Consider the following 18,566-nt stretch of genomic DNA (forward strand, 5'->3'; position numbering starts at 1 on the left):
GGAGTCCTTGAGGCCATGCAACTTGCTGTCTGTTTGTGCCGCAAATAGGGCCCTGCCGTCGAAGGGCAGGTCCTGCAATGACTGCTGGGCCTCGCTGGACAACCCAGAGAGGAGCAGCCAAGAGACTCACCATATGGAGATAGCGGAAGCCATGGTGCGGGCAGCATCAGCATCTGACACTGCCTGGAGGGCCGCCTGGGCCGCAGTCGTGCCCTCATCGAGGATCACTTGGAAAGCCTTCTTGGAAGCCTCAGGGAGCCACCCTTCGAACTTGGCTTGCCATATATTGAAGTTATATTGGCCAAGAAGGGCTTGGTGATTAGCTACTCTCAGCTGAAGGTTGGAAGATGAATAAACTTTATGTCTGAAAAAATCCAGCCTCCTCAAGTCCTTATTTCTGGGAGTGGCCCCAGGTTGTCCCTGCCTCTCCTTGTGGTTAACCGCCTCAACCACAAGGGAACTGGGGGCTGGGTTGAAGTATAGGTTTTTGTGCCCTTTGTTTGGTACAAAGTACTTACGCTTAGCTCTTTTAGAGATAGGCGCCAGAGAAGAGGTGGTCTGCCACAGGGCATTAGTGATTTTGGAGACCCCCTTCATGAAGGGGTAGGGCCATCCTGGTGGGAGCCGAGGACCAGAGGACATCAAACAGAGAGTCCAAGGGCTCTTCCAATTCCTCTGACTGAAGCCCCAGGTTAGAAGGGACCCTCTTCAAAAGTTCCTGGGGCATCTTGGTGTCATCCTGAGGAACAGGGTGAAGGAGCCCCACATGATAGCTTTGTCTGGCAATGATGAGGAGGATACTGGTGCCACCTCCACATCCATTGGTGGTCCAGCAGCTTGCTCCCCCGGGTCCTCCTGGACCTGCAGGATCTTACCCCCTGAAGTCTCGAGCACTGAAGGGGGACTGGATACTGAGGCCGCTGGCCTCTCGGAGGCTCCATATACCAATTGGGCAGCCTGGGAAGGCTGGGTGAACCCCCAGAGGTTCCATGGGTACCATGGTGCCGGCCACTGCACTTGGGGCCATGGGACAGGTTTCAGTGCTGATAATGTAGTCGGCACCACCGGTACCGGGGCTTGCCCCACAGTCAGGAAAGCTTGCTCAGAGCCAGAGCTACCAACAGAGTGGTCGGTACCAGGTGACCAGAATTGGGCTGAGCGGTGGCTCTTGTCTGACCGGTACCGGTCTCAGCGTCCCAAAGCCGAACTGTCCGAGCGAGATTGTCTTGGTCGGGCTCTCAGGGACCGACAGTGTTTGGTGGATCTACATCGGATACCCGGCGATCCACGCCTCACGCTACTCGACCAGTACTGGGACATCAAACGGGACCGGGAGCTACTACAGGCTGGTTGCCGGGAGGATCACCCTGAGTAGGGCGATCTCCTTCTTGGAGACGGGCAATGACAGCCTGGCGATCTGCGGTCTCTGGTGTCCAATTGGTCCCAGGATCAGTACCAGGCCCTTGCAGGCGGTCGGGGCTGGTCCCGGAGTTCCTGCCAGGTGGCACGTGCCCCAGAGGGTCTGCACCAATCCAAGGTATGTCTCGAGTCCCTCGACTGGTGACCCTGGTGCAGGGACCGAAGAGGGCTCAGCTTAGCCTGCCTCTCTAGTCCTGAGGCATGATGGCTTCAGGCAGGCGAGCGATGGCAGGACATCCCTCTCTTTGGGGAACGGTGCCGTTGAGGCGGGGACACACGTATAGGTCCCACTATGGGTTTTCCCCTGAGACCGGGACACCACTGGAGCCAGTGTGGGCGGCACGGGAGGGTCAGGATGTCCTGAGCCACTTGAAGGGCTTCGGGCGTGGACGGCACCTGAAACTGACCTGGGCCCACACCGCTATCCGGGGTCGCAAGCAAAGTATGGGATAGGCTGTACCGCTCAACCTTAGCTGGGGCCTGAGTTCCCAATGGGGGCGTTGAGCTGCCTGGCACGGGTCATGGCTCGCCCCCAGCCCTTTCCCTTGCGGGAGGTAGGAGATCTTCCCCTCACAGTCTTTTTCGGTTTCTTGACCAGAGCTGTGGAGGGGAACTGGTGCTGGCTTGTGGATGGCGCCAGCAGAGCACTGAGCACGGAGGCTGCGGTACTCGGTGAAGAGTCGGACCACTGCTCTGGTACCAGAGTGAGTGCCGACTCCATCAGGAGCGCTTTCAGACGGATAGCACACTCCTTCTTTGTCCTAGGTTTGAAGGACTTGCAGATACAGCACTTGTCACCTATGTGCCATTCGCCCAAGCACCTTAGGCAGCTGGTATGTGGATCACTGACGGGCATAGGCCGTCTGCATCAATCACAGGGCTAAAGCCTGGGGACCGGGGCATGCCCCATCCCCTGGCCGAGTCCCGTTCGGGACTAACAAAGAGTTGAGAACTACTAAGGGTAACTAAGAACTACTAACTATATACAACCATATTACAGGTTTTCAAAGTTCTCAAGAACTGAGAATGAAACAACTCTAGACAACGCAGCAAAAGTTCCAGCACCATCACCGGCGGCATGAAGGAACTGGGGGGGGCAGAGGGGGAGCAGCCAGCGGCACCCCTTATACCGCGCCATGCAGGTGCCACTCCAGAGGGTGCCAGAGCCAGTCCCCTATGGATACTGCTAAGGGAAAACTTCTGGCACCGGTGCATGTGGCAAGCACACACACCTAATATGGAATGGACATGAGCAAGCACTCAAAGAAGAACTTTTGGACATACCAGAGACTTATTGCAAACTAGCAGATTAAACATCACTGCTATTACCCTGATCTACAGATTCTGAAATCAACTGTAATGTATATGATTCATTTTAACCATTTAATAACTCTCTTCTCTTTTATTTAAACCTTTAGTTTAGTTTACTAAAGGATTGGCTATCAGCTTGGTTTTTGGGTGAGATCCAGAAGTACATATTGATCTGGAGGGAGTTTCTGGTTCTTTGGAAATGGAAGAACCTAATATATGTGATTTCTGGTTTTAATAATCATTTATCACAGAAGTCTGGGTGATGCATGAAGGGCTAAAGGGCCTGAAGGGGACTGTCTGTGGCTCCATCATAACTAGTGCAGTATTTAGGAAGGACACATTTGTTACTGGCTTGGTGAAGTATTATGATAGAATACATCACCAGTCTGCATATATGCCCTGTATTCTGGCAATGTGACCTGAGATTGATTTTAGCTGTGTCCCAAACCAGGTGTCGTGACAATTGGCATAGTCTTGGCAGGATACATATAGGTCAATTGGGCTTTGGATCGGAACCCAGCACTGTTAACATTTAAAGTTGATATTGAGAGTTTTAAGGGTTAAACGTTAGTGACCATGAGTCAGTCACAATCCTATGAGGATATGAACTTAAAAAGTATGTAAAGATAGAATAATAGGTCTTACGGGGGACATCGCCGATCAGGACATGAGAGATTTGCTCATGGAATGTGACCAAAAGGCAGCAGCAGAGGCAATCCAGATGCAGACCCTGGCGAACAAGCAACAGTTTGAGCATGAAGAAAAAACGGCAAAACTTCAAATGAAGGAGAAGGAGGCTGAGGATGCAGAGGAAAGAGAATACCAGAGATGTTTAGCAGAGACTGAAATTGAAAAGGAGGCTCATAAAATGCACATGGAACAGATACAAGCCAAGAAAGAAGCACATCAAAAACAGGTAGAGGCTCACAAGCTGCAACTCCACGTCCTGAACAGGCAAAGAGAATACTCTGTGGATACTTCTCCTCAACAACAGAGACTGAGATAAAACCTGTCCAATTTATAAAGAATCTAAGTAGCTTGAAGAATTTTTATCTACTTTGTGGTGTTCGTAAAATTCCAGAAGAAAACTGGATGCCGATTCTCCTGACCAAATTGACTGGTAAAGGGAGGCAAGTGTTTAATGAAATGGGGGTGAAGGAAGCTTTGGATTATAAAAAGATTAAAGCAACTGTACTGAAAAGGTTAAAATGCCTCCTGAGCCCTATAGGTTGAAATTTAGAAATCTTAAGATGTCGGATAATGTTACTTATGTGGAATGCACACATAAACTGCTTGGTTATGTTAAGAAGTGGGTCATGGGAGCAAGAGCATATGATGACTTTGGTAAACTGTTGAATTTAATTACTCTAGAGCAGTTGCTTAGGCTGACACCTGAAGATGTTAAGGCTACAATATGTGATAGAAAGCCTGACTCAGTTTTAAAAGCAGAAGAAATCGATGACAAATATATAGCAAATAGGGCTCATGAGGAATGTAAGCCCCCGAGGAAAGGTAATCCCTCTGCACCCCAATTTAAAAGGGTTGAAAGGTTTAATAAACCTAACCCTAGTTTTGTTAAATAACCTCATAAAAGTCCAGAACATAAAACCTCTCACTCTAAGAGGAAACAGGTGATCTGTAATCACTGTGGAACCCCATGCCATATAAAACCAAAATTGCCCAAACCTTAAAAACACTCCACAGTCTGCCCCCACGAAACCTGCTTTGAGTGCTAATGCTGTTACCTTAAATACAGAGGCTAACCATGTAAGCACTAACACTGCCACCTTGAGTGCAAATGCTGTCACTTAGCCTGAAAGGAGATGGAAAAGGAAGGGAATGACCCCACAAATTATATTAATGCTGAGTCTCTGGATGGTAGCAAATAATTAACAGTGCAAAAGTTAATAATGTTAGCTGTGTAGGATGGCACTGTTAAGCATCTGATATTACTTTAGTTAAAGGAAATCTTGTCAGAGCAGGAGATTTGTTGCCAGATAAGTGTGTGAATATTTTGGCTCTGAGTTCTCTGTGAAAGTACTTTTGGCCAAAATCCACCTGGAGTGGGAAAATGTTAAAGGTGATATTGTGGTTGGTATTTGTGATTTGCTACCCACTGATATCTTGATTGTTAACAATATAATAACTATGTTTCATCGGGTTAATATCATAACCAGGTCACAGGGAAGGTATGGCTCTGATGCAGGTACCCTGCCTGGTATCAGTGAGGAAAACTTGAGCAGGTAGAGAGTGTCTCCCAGCTTATGCCAGTTGAGAACTTGTCTGATACGATTCTGAGGTGATTCTGGACTTAAATTAAACACTGGAAGAATTTGTTGCTGCTCAGAGTAGTGCCCCAGCTGAAGAAGTAAGAGGAGGATTTTTTTTTTTTATGAACGATGGATTTTTGTTTAGGAAGGCTCCTTCAGGGAAAGAGAGGCTTCCTAGTGAACTTGTAAACAGATAATTAATTGTACCTGAAGAGTGCAGGAGAGAATTGCTCCCACTAGCTCAGGGAGAGCCATTGTCTGCTGACAGTAGCAGTGTACCCACTGAAAAGGCTGTCCCAATTGCTAACTGCCAGAGTTTTCCAGCTGAGCACAGCTCCACTGACTTAACTCTACAGAGTACCAGGAAAGATGGCTTAGCAAAGGTTTCAGAAGGGGAAAATGGAAAAAGAATTTTGGGGGAATATAAAGATGCCCTGTAACCAGCTGGCTTTGCCTAACCAACATTTTAGAGTAGTAGAGTTGTTGGCACATGAGTATTCCTATGCTGATTCTTTAATGGAAAATGCCCAGGACAGAGAGGCTGATGCAGCACCTGTCCATCTAGCTTGTGTGTCAGATCCTGCTTGGGTAACTGACTTTTCAGAGCAGAGCAGCCGTGCAGATGAACCCTTGGGAACACAAAAGGTGGTGGAAGACAGATTCTCCCCTCTAGACCCTTTGAATATGTCCTAGTGAGCTCACGCAAATCTGATTCCATGTGGAATCACAATTTAATAGTTGAAAATCACCAGGACACTGATTCTGACATGCGGGTGGAAACTGACTGTATCTCTGAGACAGAGGTCAGTCTTTGAACTTGTAATGGCTGTAGATTCAAAATCAAGCAGTGAGCAGTGTCTGCGAACATGAAAATTAACTGGCTGGGAGGGGGAAGGGAGCTTTGCCCATCGCCACTTACCCAAAGAAAGCTGCTGAGAGGATGCTGCTAGAAACAGACATTCCTAGTCAGCAAGTAGAGTCTTTTAACCATGAAGGCTCAGATTACAACTGTCCAGGAACAAGAGGCGGAGAAGGGATGGATCCTGAAGGTGAGGGCCACCAGTTAATCCCAAGAAGGTAAATAGGCTTTTTGCATGTGCACAACCATGGCATTGGGAGACAGCTCCACAGAGGATCTGCTAGATTCTCCTACATCCTTACCTCACCGAACCCTAAAATACCACAGCCCTAAAGATATGATTGAATTAAAAGCATATGCCAAGGGAAACATTAAGATGAAGGAAAATCTAGTGACTAGTTGTGGTGCTAATGATAAACCTTGTTTTTCATTACACGGTTTATCATAAGCATCATAATTTTCATTACAAATGAGTGTTTACAAGTATTTTTGTTATACCATGCTTTCTGCTTAGACAGTTTGCCTCTGAGGTCAGTTTGTTCAATACCCTTCTTGAATCTTTGCACAGTGATGACCATGTTTACACTAAGGTATCTTTTTTTTTTAATACAGCATCACACTCTGAATGCAAAACTGATGTAGGAATGGGTGTCCCAGATACTGCTGAATACAACCTAAGAATTTCCCATTCTTTGTAAGGACTGTTATGGGGACCATGCCCATAATGTCACTGAATCCCTTTACAAACTTACTGTAACAATTAGTCAGACCAATAATGGATTGGACCTGCTTCTTTGTTCTAGGGGCATGGCCTTTACTTCTAAGTGATCAGGGCATACCAAACTATTGTTCATCCTGTGTCCTATATGGATACTTTTGCAAACCCTATTCTGCATTTGGAGACCTTGGCAGTGAGGTTGAGTTCCTTCAGCTTTTGTAACACAATTCTTACATGATTTATGTGATCTTGCCAGGAATGACTGAAAACAGCTAAATTGTTTATACAAGCTCTGGCTAATGTTTGTAATCCATTCAACACTTTGTGAACCAGTATAGTGATTTTATGGGCTAACAACTATGTCACCTTATGTCACCACCAGTCTGAGGTATATGCCCTGTATTCTAGCAGTTTGACCTGAGATTGGCGCTTTTACCCGTGTCTCATACCAGATGGCGTGACACCTAGATTATCTTTAATCTCCACCCCATCCTCAGCATTTAGCGGTGCCATTTCTTCTTTACTCATTATGTTCTTATTTATATGGCTATAGAACCTTTTACTACTGGTTTTAATTCCCTTTGCAAGGTCCAACTCTGCTTGGCTTTTGGTAGTTCTCACTATATCACTACACTTTCTGCCCTCCAAGAGGTAGCTTTCCTTGCTGATCCAGCCCATCTTCCATTCTCTGTTGGCTTTCTGCTTTCTCTTAATCACCTGTTTGAGATGCTTGCTCATCCAGCTTGGTCTCAAATGTTTCCCTACAAGGTTTTTCCCTTTGTGTGGGATGCAGGCTTCAGATTGTTTCTGCAACTTTGACCTATAGTAATTCCAAGCCTCCTCCACATTTAGATCCTTCAGTTCTTCAATCCAGTCCACTTCCCTAACTAATTCCCTTCATTTTTTTTAAATTTGCCCTTTTGAAATCAAGGACCCTAGTTGCAGATCTATTTTTTGTTTATCCTTTCATTTAGTTTAAACTGAATTAGCTCATGATCACTTGAACCAAGGTTGTCTCCTACAACCAGTTCTTTTATGAGGTCCTCAGTACTCACCAAAACCAAATCTAAAATGGCATCACCTCTTGGTGGTCGGCAATATTTGGTGAAGAAATCTGTCCACTATAACATCCAGGAAAATTTGGGCCCTACTATTATTAGTAGCACTTGTCCTCCAGTCTATATCTGGGAACTTAAAGTCTCCCATAATCACTCAATTCTCAATAATATTTATTTCATTAAAAACATTAAAGGTCTCCATCTATATCCAAATCGGATCCTTGTGGTCTGTAGCATACCCCATCTGTTGATCAAGCACTATCCCAGGGGAACCACTACCAGCTTTCTTCCCCAAAGTGATTTTAGCCCAAACAGACACTGTCTTATCCATTCCATCACTTCTAATTTCTTACCAGTCTACCTCATCATAAATATACAATTCTATTCCACATTTACCTTTATTTCTGTCTTTTCTGAACAGCATATACCCTTCAATACCTGTACTCCAGTCATGAGTACTATTCACCATCTTTCTGTTATTCCTATAATATCTGGTTTCACTTTCTGCACCAGTAGTTGTAGTTCCTTCATTGTGTTACTCAGGCTCCTTGCATTGGTATACAAACATCTTAGTTGTTTCTGCTTGTGTTCACCCACATTCCTCACCCAATTGGGTACCGTCATTCTGCTGCCAGTATTACCTACCTGACTGTTAGCTTCATTGGTATCGGCACTGTCTTTCCTCTTAATGTTCATTTTCCTACTCACTGCTGTTCCTTTCCATTGCTGTATCCTTTCTTACCTGATTTTCCTCCTGCTCAACATTAGAATCAGGTGTGGCGATTACATGAGCATCTCCCAACCATCTACCCCAAGTTCCTAGTTTAAAGCTCTTTCAATTGGTGGTTCCAGCCTCCATCCCAGAAGTCTATTTCCCTCCTTATTTAGGTGGAGTCCATCCCATGAGAATAGTCCTCTGTCCATATATACCTCTTAGTGGTCAGACATCCCAAAGCCCTCCTTATAGCACCACTGCCTGAGCCATCTGTTGATCATCATAATCCTGTTTCACCTTCATTCTTCTCTTCTAGGGACTGGTAGAATCCCACTGAAGATCACCTGAGCCTTCATTTCCTTAAGCATCTTCCCCAGTCTGGCACAGTCTCCCTTGATACGTTCCAGCAAGAACCTAACAATATCATTTGTTCCCACATGAAGGACAATCAGTAGATTCTTTCCTGCTCCCATTAGGATCCTCTTCAGCCTCAGGTCCACATCCTGTATCTTAGCTCTTGGCAGACAGCAAACCCTTCTGTTCTCCAGATCAGCTTCTGTTCTTCTTAGTAGGGAGTCCCCAATCACATAGACGTGCCTTTTTCTGGTGACGGTGCGATTCTCCAGACTTCCTCCTGTTTTCTGGTTGCTAGTCCTCTTGTCATTTATTCTCCCTTGCAATCTTCTGCGAGTCTTCCTGTATCCTCCTGGGGCTCTGAAATCTGGGTATCTCCATTAGCTCTTCCCTCTTCTTATAGGACTAGCCACTCTTCTCTTCTTCCTTGTCCTCCCTCCTGTGCTCCTTCTTCATTTTCCAACTCAGCAAACCTATTCCTGAGCTCAATTTCCCCTTAACTAGCCAGTCTTTTCCTCTGCCTGGTTCTCATAGTCACATGCTTCCACTGGCCACTTTCCTCACCCAGCAGTCTCCTCTCCAAGTTCTTCAGTCCATCTTGAGTCTTGGCTTTTCCCTTCAGCCTGCTCTTGCCTTCCCTCCATCATCTGCTGCGATCCCCTTCAAAATTCAACCATAGATCCTAGGATCTTCTCTTCAATCAGCTCTATGAGGTGGCACTTCATACAAAGCAAGCTCTTTTCAGGTACCTGCTCAGGAAAATGCACATGCCACAGTTTCCACACCCGGTCATCCTCATTGTCTCTTCCATTCCTTGGATCACTACCACTGCAGCCTCTATAGCGGTCATATCCTGCCCTCCTAAGCACCTGTCAATGAAAAAAAACCAAAAAAAACCCCACCAAAACAAAATTAGACATCCCCCTCCCCCAAGCTCTCTTTACACACTCCCACTCAAACTACCCTGTTTGCTGACTCCTGTGCTGCTGGCTGACTGCTTGCCTGACTTTATAGGACCCCTAATCAGCAGAGCCCCACCCCCAATCAGGGTTCTGCTTCTCGCACAGCACACTGCCTCCTACCAGCATCTGCAAACTGAACAGGAAAAAAAAAAACCAACCCCCCTCCCACAAAACAGAAAAAACACACACAAAACACACTCACTGCCTCTAAGGTACAGGGGCTTGCCTCCTCCCTTCTCCTCCAACAGAACTCCCACTCAAACTCCCCTGTTTACAGCTTTGTTTGCTGGCTCCTGTGCTACTGCTCCTGTTTTATACCCATTTCACACAGGTACAAACGAATGCCCAGGGAGAAGAGAATCAGGCCCCAAGCATCTAAATGTTCTCTAGGTTAAGAAGCACTCCAAGATTTTTTTAAATCACTATTGGTATTTCTCAACCTAGCATTGGGGGAAGACCATATAGCTACAATGTGACCCTAAACAATGCAGGACACTCATAAGAGAGACTGTAAACCAGCTTCCAACCTGCCTTAAACAGACTGGGGGGGCGGGGGAATGATGTTTAAAAGTGTGTTTTTTAACTATTAATGTTATGATTGTTGAACAGTTCTTACACCAAGGTAGAAAGCTGTCTTCCAGATTCTTCTACTGGGTTTTCACATTGATAGCACCAAATGCATCCTGACGTAAACAGAGAGAACTTTTACTGTAGTTCATGGGAACTGTGCTCACTTACACCAGGGTTGAATCTGGCCTCTAGCATCACAAGTGTTGACAAGAGGGCTGCCTCCAGCCATAAGCTCAGAAATACCAATTATAATGTAACAGTTTCCTAATTCGATGTTTAAAGTTTTCAGTTTATTCCTGGAGATAAGCCATTTTTCCCTATGCTATGAATTTTTATACAGCTGGCCTGAGAAGAACAGGTGTAGTTTTTCTTTAAGACACTACTACAACTTCCTATGGGTCAAGTTCTGCCCTCCAATAGGGCTCCCACTGGAAATTCTGAAAGCTGTGCGTGTATTTGAAGGCAAAATCTGGCCAAGTCTTGGGACACTCTTGCACCTTGCCAGGTTTTCTATCACAGGGTCCAGTTCCATACCTTTTATGCATGTTAAACATTTATTAATGCAAGTAGCCCCTCTGAAGCCAGTGGGACTCCTGGCAAAATACTGCTCAACATGCATAAGGGTTGCATGATGTACCAATTTCTTTACCATGAGTTTCACAGTAAGTGGCGTATTTTGAATTGTACATAACTGGTTAAGCAAAAAAAAAAATCACACATTCGGGATCATTAAGGGAAAAAAGAGTTAGGTAGGTCAAACTTGACAGGGACCACAATCATATCATACAGCTTTAAAATTAAAAAATAAGACTTTGTAGAGAGATCTGTCTGGGAAACAGAATAAATATGCTTGGATAGTAATATACAGTTTAATCCACTCATGAATAAAGATGCCTGAAATTCATTTGTAGTTTGGCCACTCATGAGTTATCAGGTTTTTAACTTTTTTTTGGAGAAATGAATCATCTTAGTCCAACTCATCATCATCAAATACAAATTATTAAAATAAGACATGGACAACTGCAATCCTTTAGGTTTACATGCATCTTGAATGAAATCCAATACTACAGTCTAGAGAGGGGATATGACGGCTTTAAATATACAGAAACAGAATGCTTAAAAAGAGCACTTACTTGCCAATCCTTTTTCACAGTTCTTCGTGACTGAATTTGTTCTGCATGCCTTATAACTGCGGGTTGATTCACTTGCACTCTTGAGATCGAGCCAAGGTCTAGGAAGAAGACTCCCATTAATTTTAGTGTATTTTTAATATATGTTAATGGTATTTTAAAAGGAAAGGTCCTTATAATTCAAGTCCTTTGAAGGTAGCTTTGGACTCGTGTGCCCCTTTAAGGACTTAAAGGCCTTTCACCAATGCAAAATATTAAAAACCCCTTCAGCATGACACTTTGTCAACACTTATTCAAGGGAAGGGTCTGTGAATCAGATGTATATACTGGCTTTTTGTTTCCTTTTAAAACTTCTGAGTTACCGGTAATTTAATGGCATTGAAGGATGGCAGATTGCTAGTCCTGGACTCTGAAATCTTCTATGCCTTTAAGAAGTACAGCAGAGAAAATGGCAGTTCAGTTTCCTCACACTGCCCACCAGTGTGCTTCACTAACCTCTGACTTGTCCCTTGAGGGGCAAGATCATGCCTGTTCAACCTTTGGCTGCTCTGCTCGGGCTGCCAGTTATAACCAATTGTGATGTGGACACTTGTCTCCTGGTATCTATGCTTCTGCCATCACCTTTCACCAAAGCTACCACACAGCTCCTGTGATGGTAAGGAGTTTGGGTCACTATTGTCCTAGGCGAATTTCAACTAGCAGCCTACAGATCAGGCCCTGTATTCACCAGTTTCCAGAATCATCCATTCTTTGAAAAAAACACACACATGCAAATTGACTCTCTCAAAACCTATGAGATGCTGCATACTTCCTAAGAGGTGCTAAGCACTTTCAGCCTTTAAGGAAATTGAAGGCAGAACATTCAAAAGTGGGTACCGATTTGGATGTTAGGTGCTGGGCATCCACAAACTGCAAGTGAAGTCAACAGGAGCTGCGGCTTCTTCTCAACTCTAATAGTCAGGCCTAAGGTGTTCCAAGCTGAGCACCAAAAATTGGAGGCACTCAAAATGAACATCCGCTTTTGAAAACAGGCTAAATAGCAAATGAGAGCTGAGGACACTCAGCACATTCCAGGATTAGGCCTTCTACATCTTCAGCTTTGAAACTTTCATTGGCATGACAATGCAAATGTTTTAATTTGAATTAATGTTCACTTGTGTACATATCCTCTTGATCAAATAATGAGTCAATGATGAAACTAAAGGCAGATGGATATAAGCAAAGAAAAATATTCCATAAATCTATGGTCAGTTAAACTCCAATTAGTTCTTCCTAAATATCTCTTGACCAGGTAATTAAGCCCTGTGGTCACTCTGAAGACAACTTACCTATGGATAGTGCAAAGATTCAAGGATAAGATTTCCAAAAGTGACTAGTGATTCCGAGTGCCTCCATTTTTTAAAGCCCAAATGGAGGTACCTTGAAGGGGCTTAATTTTTCAGGAGGTGGGTGCTCTGCACTTTCTGAAAAATCAGGTCCCTTTTAAGGGTCTTAAGTTGAACACCCAACAGCTGAGGCAACCAAAAATCACTAAGCACCTTTGCAAAAAGCGACAAAGAGTCCTGTGGCACCTTATAGACTAACACATGCGTCTGACCAAGTGGGTATTCACCCACGAAAGCTTATGTTCCAATACTTCTGTTAGTCTATAAGGTGCCGCAAGACTCTTTGTCACTTTTTACTGATCCAGACTAACACGGCTACACCTCTGATACTAAGCGCCTTCGGAAACCTTGGCCCAAGTCTTTTTCCTCATTGGACTCTAGGGGTGACGATGACCAGCTAACACATTTTTAAAGTTGTTAAACCTTGTCTATGTTTGTGTTTAAAATTGTGTTAGATCAAATATATTAGACAATGATTTTTCAGCACAGCCCGTTTTCCTAATTTATATATGACCTGGGACCTTCTGGAAGCTCAAGGAGGAAACAAGTGTGACTGGGAGGTTAAGGGGAGATGTGGTGGGAACACAGAACGAAGGCAAGAAACCAAGGCCTGGTCTATGCTAAAAAGTTAGGTCGACTCAGTTATGTTGCTCAGGGGTGTGAAAAATCCATACCCCTGAGTTATGTAGTTAAGGCAACCTAATCCCCAGTAGAGACAGCACTAGGTCAGTAAAATAATTCTTCCATCGATCTAGAAACTGCCTCTTGAGGAGGGGGATTACCTAAATCGATGGGAGAACCCCTCCCATCAGTGTAGGTAGTGTCTACACTGAAGCGCAACAGCAGCTGTGCCGCTGTAATATTTTAACTGCATTTATCAGCAGAGTAACTGGAGATATCTGTACAAAGCTAATAGCACGCAAAAATTTAACATCCCACCATGCCAACATTTTCTTACTACCATGTATTTATTTACAGATAATTAAACAAGCAACAAAGACATAGAGAAAACACTGGCTGCAAGCAGAGAAATCAAAATGAACCAAGTGTGTCAGATGTAATTCTAGAGAACAAATGATCATTTACAAATTTGTAACATTTCCATCAAGACTGTAGCAGCTTTCACCATACACATCCACTTATGCTTTAAAATCAGAGAGGAAGGAACTCATGTAATTGCAAACACATTTTATAACAGAAGAACCTCAATGATTCTGCATTGGCTAAGTCAAAAACCTGCACATTCTGTTTCAAAGGAACAGCACTCTGGTCTCGCCCCACATCTCTGAAAACATCGGAAAGTGCTATAGCTTATATGTTCTTATAGCCTGGGGTTGGTGGTAGAATTTTCACCCCTTTAAGAATTTTTGACAAATGAAATGCAACTGGAAGACCTTTGAACATGCACATATAAACAGTTTAACTATAAGGTAGCTGATCCCTTAGGGCTTGTACACACTAGCACTTACTTGGGTATAACTTTAAGTCTCTCGGGGTGTGGAAAAGCCACCCCTCTGAGCAATATAAGTTACACTGACTTAAGTGCCGGTGTGGACAGCGCTATGTCAACAGGAGAAGCTCTCCCGCCAACTGGAGCACCCACGGGAAAAAAATAGTGGGTGCTCAGCACTCACCAGCCACAGCTGATCGGCAGTGCCCCCAGTTGATCAGCGGTGCCCCCAAACAGCTGATCGACGGCTGAAGGAGGGCAGAGAGCAGTGAGCAGGTAGGGGCCTCAGGGAGGGGGTGGGGTGGGAAGAGGCAGAGCGAGAGCAGGGCATTGGGGGAGGGGATGGAGTGGGGGCGGGGCCTAGGGACAAAGCGGGAGTGGAGCACCCCCGGGGAAAAGAAAAACTCAGTGCCTATGGATGGGAGAGCTCTCTGCACTAGCAGCGCTACAAGGGTGCAGCTACATCGGCACAAGCAGTGCTGCTGCTGTAGCAATTCTAGTGATGTTGAGATCCTGAAGTGATCAGTGTTCCCAGAAACCATTATATACAATGTTTGACTTAGTCTACAGAGAGGAATTAAAACACGGATCTGTGTCAGAGCTGTGATTCCCCTCCTATGTGCCTAGTATACAGGCAGAATCATTAGACCTTGCTGCAATTTATCAAGACTCCTGATAACTTTAGTACACCTCTACCCCAATATAACGCTGTCCTCGGGAGCCAAAATATCTTACCGCATTATAGGTGAAACCACGTTATATCGAACTTGCTTTCATCTGCCGGAGTGCGCAGCCCCCCCCCTCGGAGCACTGCTTTACCACGTTATATCCGAATTCGTGTTATATCGGGTCGCGTTATATCAGGGTAGAGGTGTACCTACTGGGGGCAGCATGACCTTTCAATCCCTTTGGAAGATTTGATCAATTATTTTAGTAGCTCAGTACCTCGTCTGAAATGCTTTACTTCTTCTCTAATAAGACCTACTGTCCACAGTTACTCTGGCACTGGACAGCAAACAGTGAAGAGTTCCCTTTGTTCATAATGTCCTGATTCTTTCCAGACTCACTCACTGTGTTCAAGGCTATGAAAGACAATTGAGTTGATCTGTCAGAAAATTAACTTTGTATCACTTCTTCATGGAGCTAAAAAGTCTGTCGTAACACGTGACTGCTTGTACAGAATATGGAAAGTAGGCAGAAGAGGAAGGATTGGAATGTTAAATCCAATTTGTTACAAATCGGTAATTCTTTCCTTTTGTGCTATCCTATGCCATAAACCTAAATCTGACTGAGTGTGAGTCTACACAGCCAAAGCTGTGCACAGGTTAGCCTACCAAAGTGACACAATAGCAGTGAGGACAGCGCAGCACAGACCTCAGAGTGGGCTAGTGAGCCAAGTACATACCCAGGGACCATGCAGAACTTGTGCTACCCACACTGCATGGTCTTCACGACTGTTATCTACACTAGCTGGATTCAAGCACGCTTGTGTCAGCTAGCCTGCATACCGCTTTTGCTGTGTAGACAAACCTTCGGGGGGTAAGAAGAAACTTCCCCTGTGGGCAAGTTATTCCATTATTATCCACTTTGGAGTCTTTAGCAACTTCCTCCGATGCATCTGATACTGGGCATTCTTAGGGACATAATACTGTACTACTGTGGTCCCCAACCTCTTTGTGGCCAGTAGCACATTCATGTTTTCAGAAGAGTGTGGCAGGTGCCAACAATTTTTCAAGACTTATTTTGTATTTGTACATTAAATAATTTGAAAAACATCATATTTAATATTACATAATATATGAATCCATAAGATAAAAAGGGTAATTTTACATGTAAAAGGTATTAATTAAATTATTCGGCAATTACTCTTTCACCTTACCATGTGAATTTGCTCTTTTTTATCTACCTGTAAGAAAAATTAAGGAGTTTTTACAAAATAAATATCATAAACAGTTTTAATCTTATTTATTTTTAAAAAGTAAAATGTTGAACTGCTGGTCCAAATATATTTATTATTCTTACTTTAACATAGAATGAAGCCTGCAGCCCCGGAGTTCTCTGTCCCCGGCAGGTGCAGGGCCATGGTTTCTCTCCGGCTTAAGCTGCGGCCCTGTGCCTGCCGGGGACCGAGAACTCCGGCGCCCACAGCCTGCAGCCCTGGAGAAGCCGAAGAGGGAGAGAAGCCATGGCCCCGCGCCTGCTGGGGACAGAGAACTCCGGCGCCTGCAGCCTGCAGCCCTGGAGAAGCCGGAGAGGGAGAGAAGCCATGGCCCCGCGCCTGCTGGGGACAGAGAACTCCGGCGCCTGCAGCCTGCAGCCCTGGAGAAGCCGGAGAGAAGCCACAGCCCCGGGCCTGCCAGGGACAGAGAACTCCGGCGCCCACAGCCTGCAGCCCTGGAGTTCTCTGTCCCCAACAGGCGCGGGGCCATGGCTTCTCTCCCCTGCTGGGCACACATAAATGCCCCGCGGGCACCACGTTGGGGACCACTGCTGTACTAGATGATCTAATCTGGTTATGGCAGTTCATATGGTCCTAGTTAACCCATTGGTCAAAGCTACTGAGGAACTCTGGAAGGGAGAATCACAGACATATATTTGAGGAAGTAACACGCACGTTAACAGATATATTTGGCTTAAACAAAAGACACAACTGAGTCTGTGCCATTCGAGAGATGGCTGGACAACTGGGGAAAACCAACTATCCCACTAAGGGATTCTTCTGTTAACTCAACTTACGTTTTCAGTTTTCCCATTCAATACCCTCTTAAAAACTCATCTGTTCAATATTAATGATCATTACTACTACAACACCGAAAAAGCATGCCAGAACAAATAAAACAAGAGCCCAGATTTTTACAGATTACAGTGCTGAGCAGAGCAATGCCTAAATACCTTTAAAAATCTGGACCAAAATCCCTGCCAAGAAGAATTTACAATGTAATATTAGACGTGTGAGGGTAACAAAAAATTGTAAGGGATGTGGTGTGGAAGGACAAAGGTTATGGTAATAAGCAGGAGCAGATGGAGTCTCCAATGCAGCACAGATCTTTTCTTCAAGCACACATCTCTATTAATTAAGAAGGGGATGGGGAAGAGAAAAATAAATAAATATGTATCAGCATAATCATCTCTAAATAGATTTTCAAAGTTTCCCATGTGGGATCTTACCAGACCTTTAAACATAAATGTCTTTATTCAGAAAAAAAATCAGTCTCAATCCTAACTTATGTCTATTAAAATTCAGAACATAACCATTATTTTAAACAGAACTGTTTGCCTTGGATTTTTCCCCCCCACTTTATAATTTAGAGAGTCTGGCTAGGGAAAACTATATTTAATTAGGCTCATTAACCTTGCAGTGTGAACACTCCTTTTTTTTTTTTTTAAATAAGTCATCTGCTAGTCATCTGCATAGTCATGTGGCTTCAGGGATAAAAGCAATTAAAGCAGATACATTACAGCTAATTAGCCAATATTCTGTAATCACACTCTTAAAGTTTACTTTTTCCTCTGAAGACATCTGAAAACCTTCAAAACTGTAGTTAAAGTTTTAACAGGAAAACCATTCTCTTTTGAATTGGTAACACAAATCCAATAATACTAAGCTTTTCCATCAGTAACAAATAAATAAAAAAATCTGCTTCAATACATAACCTTATAAATACCCAATCTACATAACCTACTCTTTTTTTAATGCAGATTTGCTCCTGACCAAAAGTTGGACTTGTATTTAATCCCTTTGAACAGCTAAATTGAATGCTTAAAAATAAAAAAAAAATTTTTAAAGATAGTGTTTGCATTTTTAGTGGTAAAGTGAGAAATTCAACTAAACATAGTCCAAATCCACCCTCATTTACATAGGCCTAATGAGTTAAATGGAACTACAAATGTAAGTAACAGCTCAAGGATCAAATCTCATAATGGAATGTGTTAAGTTGGTTACCACGTAAAGTGGGTTTTGAGGTTTGATTTTCTGAGTTAGAAACTATAATCATGTGAGACATTTTGGGTATCACCCAAACCAGTAAGGGGTTCTGTCACTACATACATTGTAACTCTGGGGGCCTTTGTGCTGTGCGGCGGTTGTTCAAATTTCTGAAACCAGCGTTACTTTTGGCAGGGTGACACTAACAACTCTTCCAATCCCAGGTCTCCCCAAATATGCCCATTGCAAGTTCTTAATTACCAAACACTCAGACTGTCACCCTTTGGTTCGTCATCCCTGAAGGCATGAAGCCAGCCCCTCAGTTACCAGCTCACTTTGGCACACACGCTCTACACAGTTTGCACAAAAGACACCCGCTTGAGATAAAAATAAACAAAGTCCATTTAACAGAAAAACCACAGATCCAAGGATGAAATAGC

General features: G+C 44.1%; 1 protein-coding gene across 4 annotated transcripts in view; it reads right to left on the minus strand.

Annotated features, from left to right (window-relative positions):
- Positions 1-18,566, minus strand: part of DERA (deoxyribose-phosphate aldolase) — a 95,185-nt gene that overhangs the window by 67,910 nt on the left and 8,709 nt on the right. For 2 of the 4 annotated variants that reach the window (XM_039520744.1, XM_039520741.1), the window contains exon 2: positions 11,370-11,467. In XM_039520744.1, coding sequence (XP_039376678.1) covers positions 11,370-11,467 — 98 coding nt within the window. Of the gene's footprint in view, positions 1-11,369; positions 11,468-11,861; positions 12,014-16,080; positions 16,108-18,566 lie in introns of all 4 variants that reach the window. The other 2 variants (XM_039520743.1, XM_039520742.1) reach the window with 2 other exon arrangements.

This window comes from Mauremys reevesii, linkage group 1 (assembly GCF_016161935.1).
Source record: "Mauremys reevesii isolate NIE-2019 linkage group 1, ASM1616193v1, whole genome shotgun sequence".
Lineage (NCBI taxonomy): Eukaryota > Metazoa > Chordata > Testudines > Geoemydidae > Mauremys > Mauremys reevesii.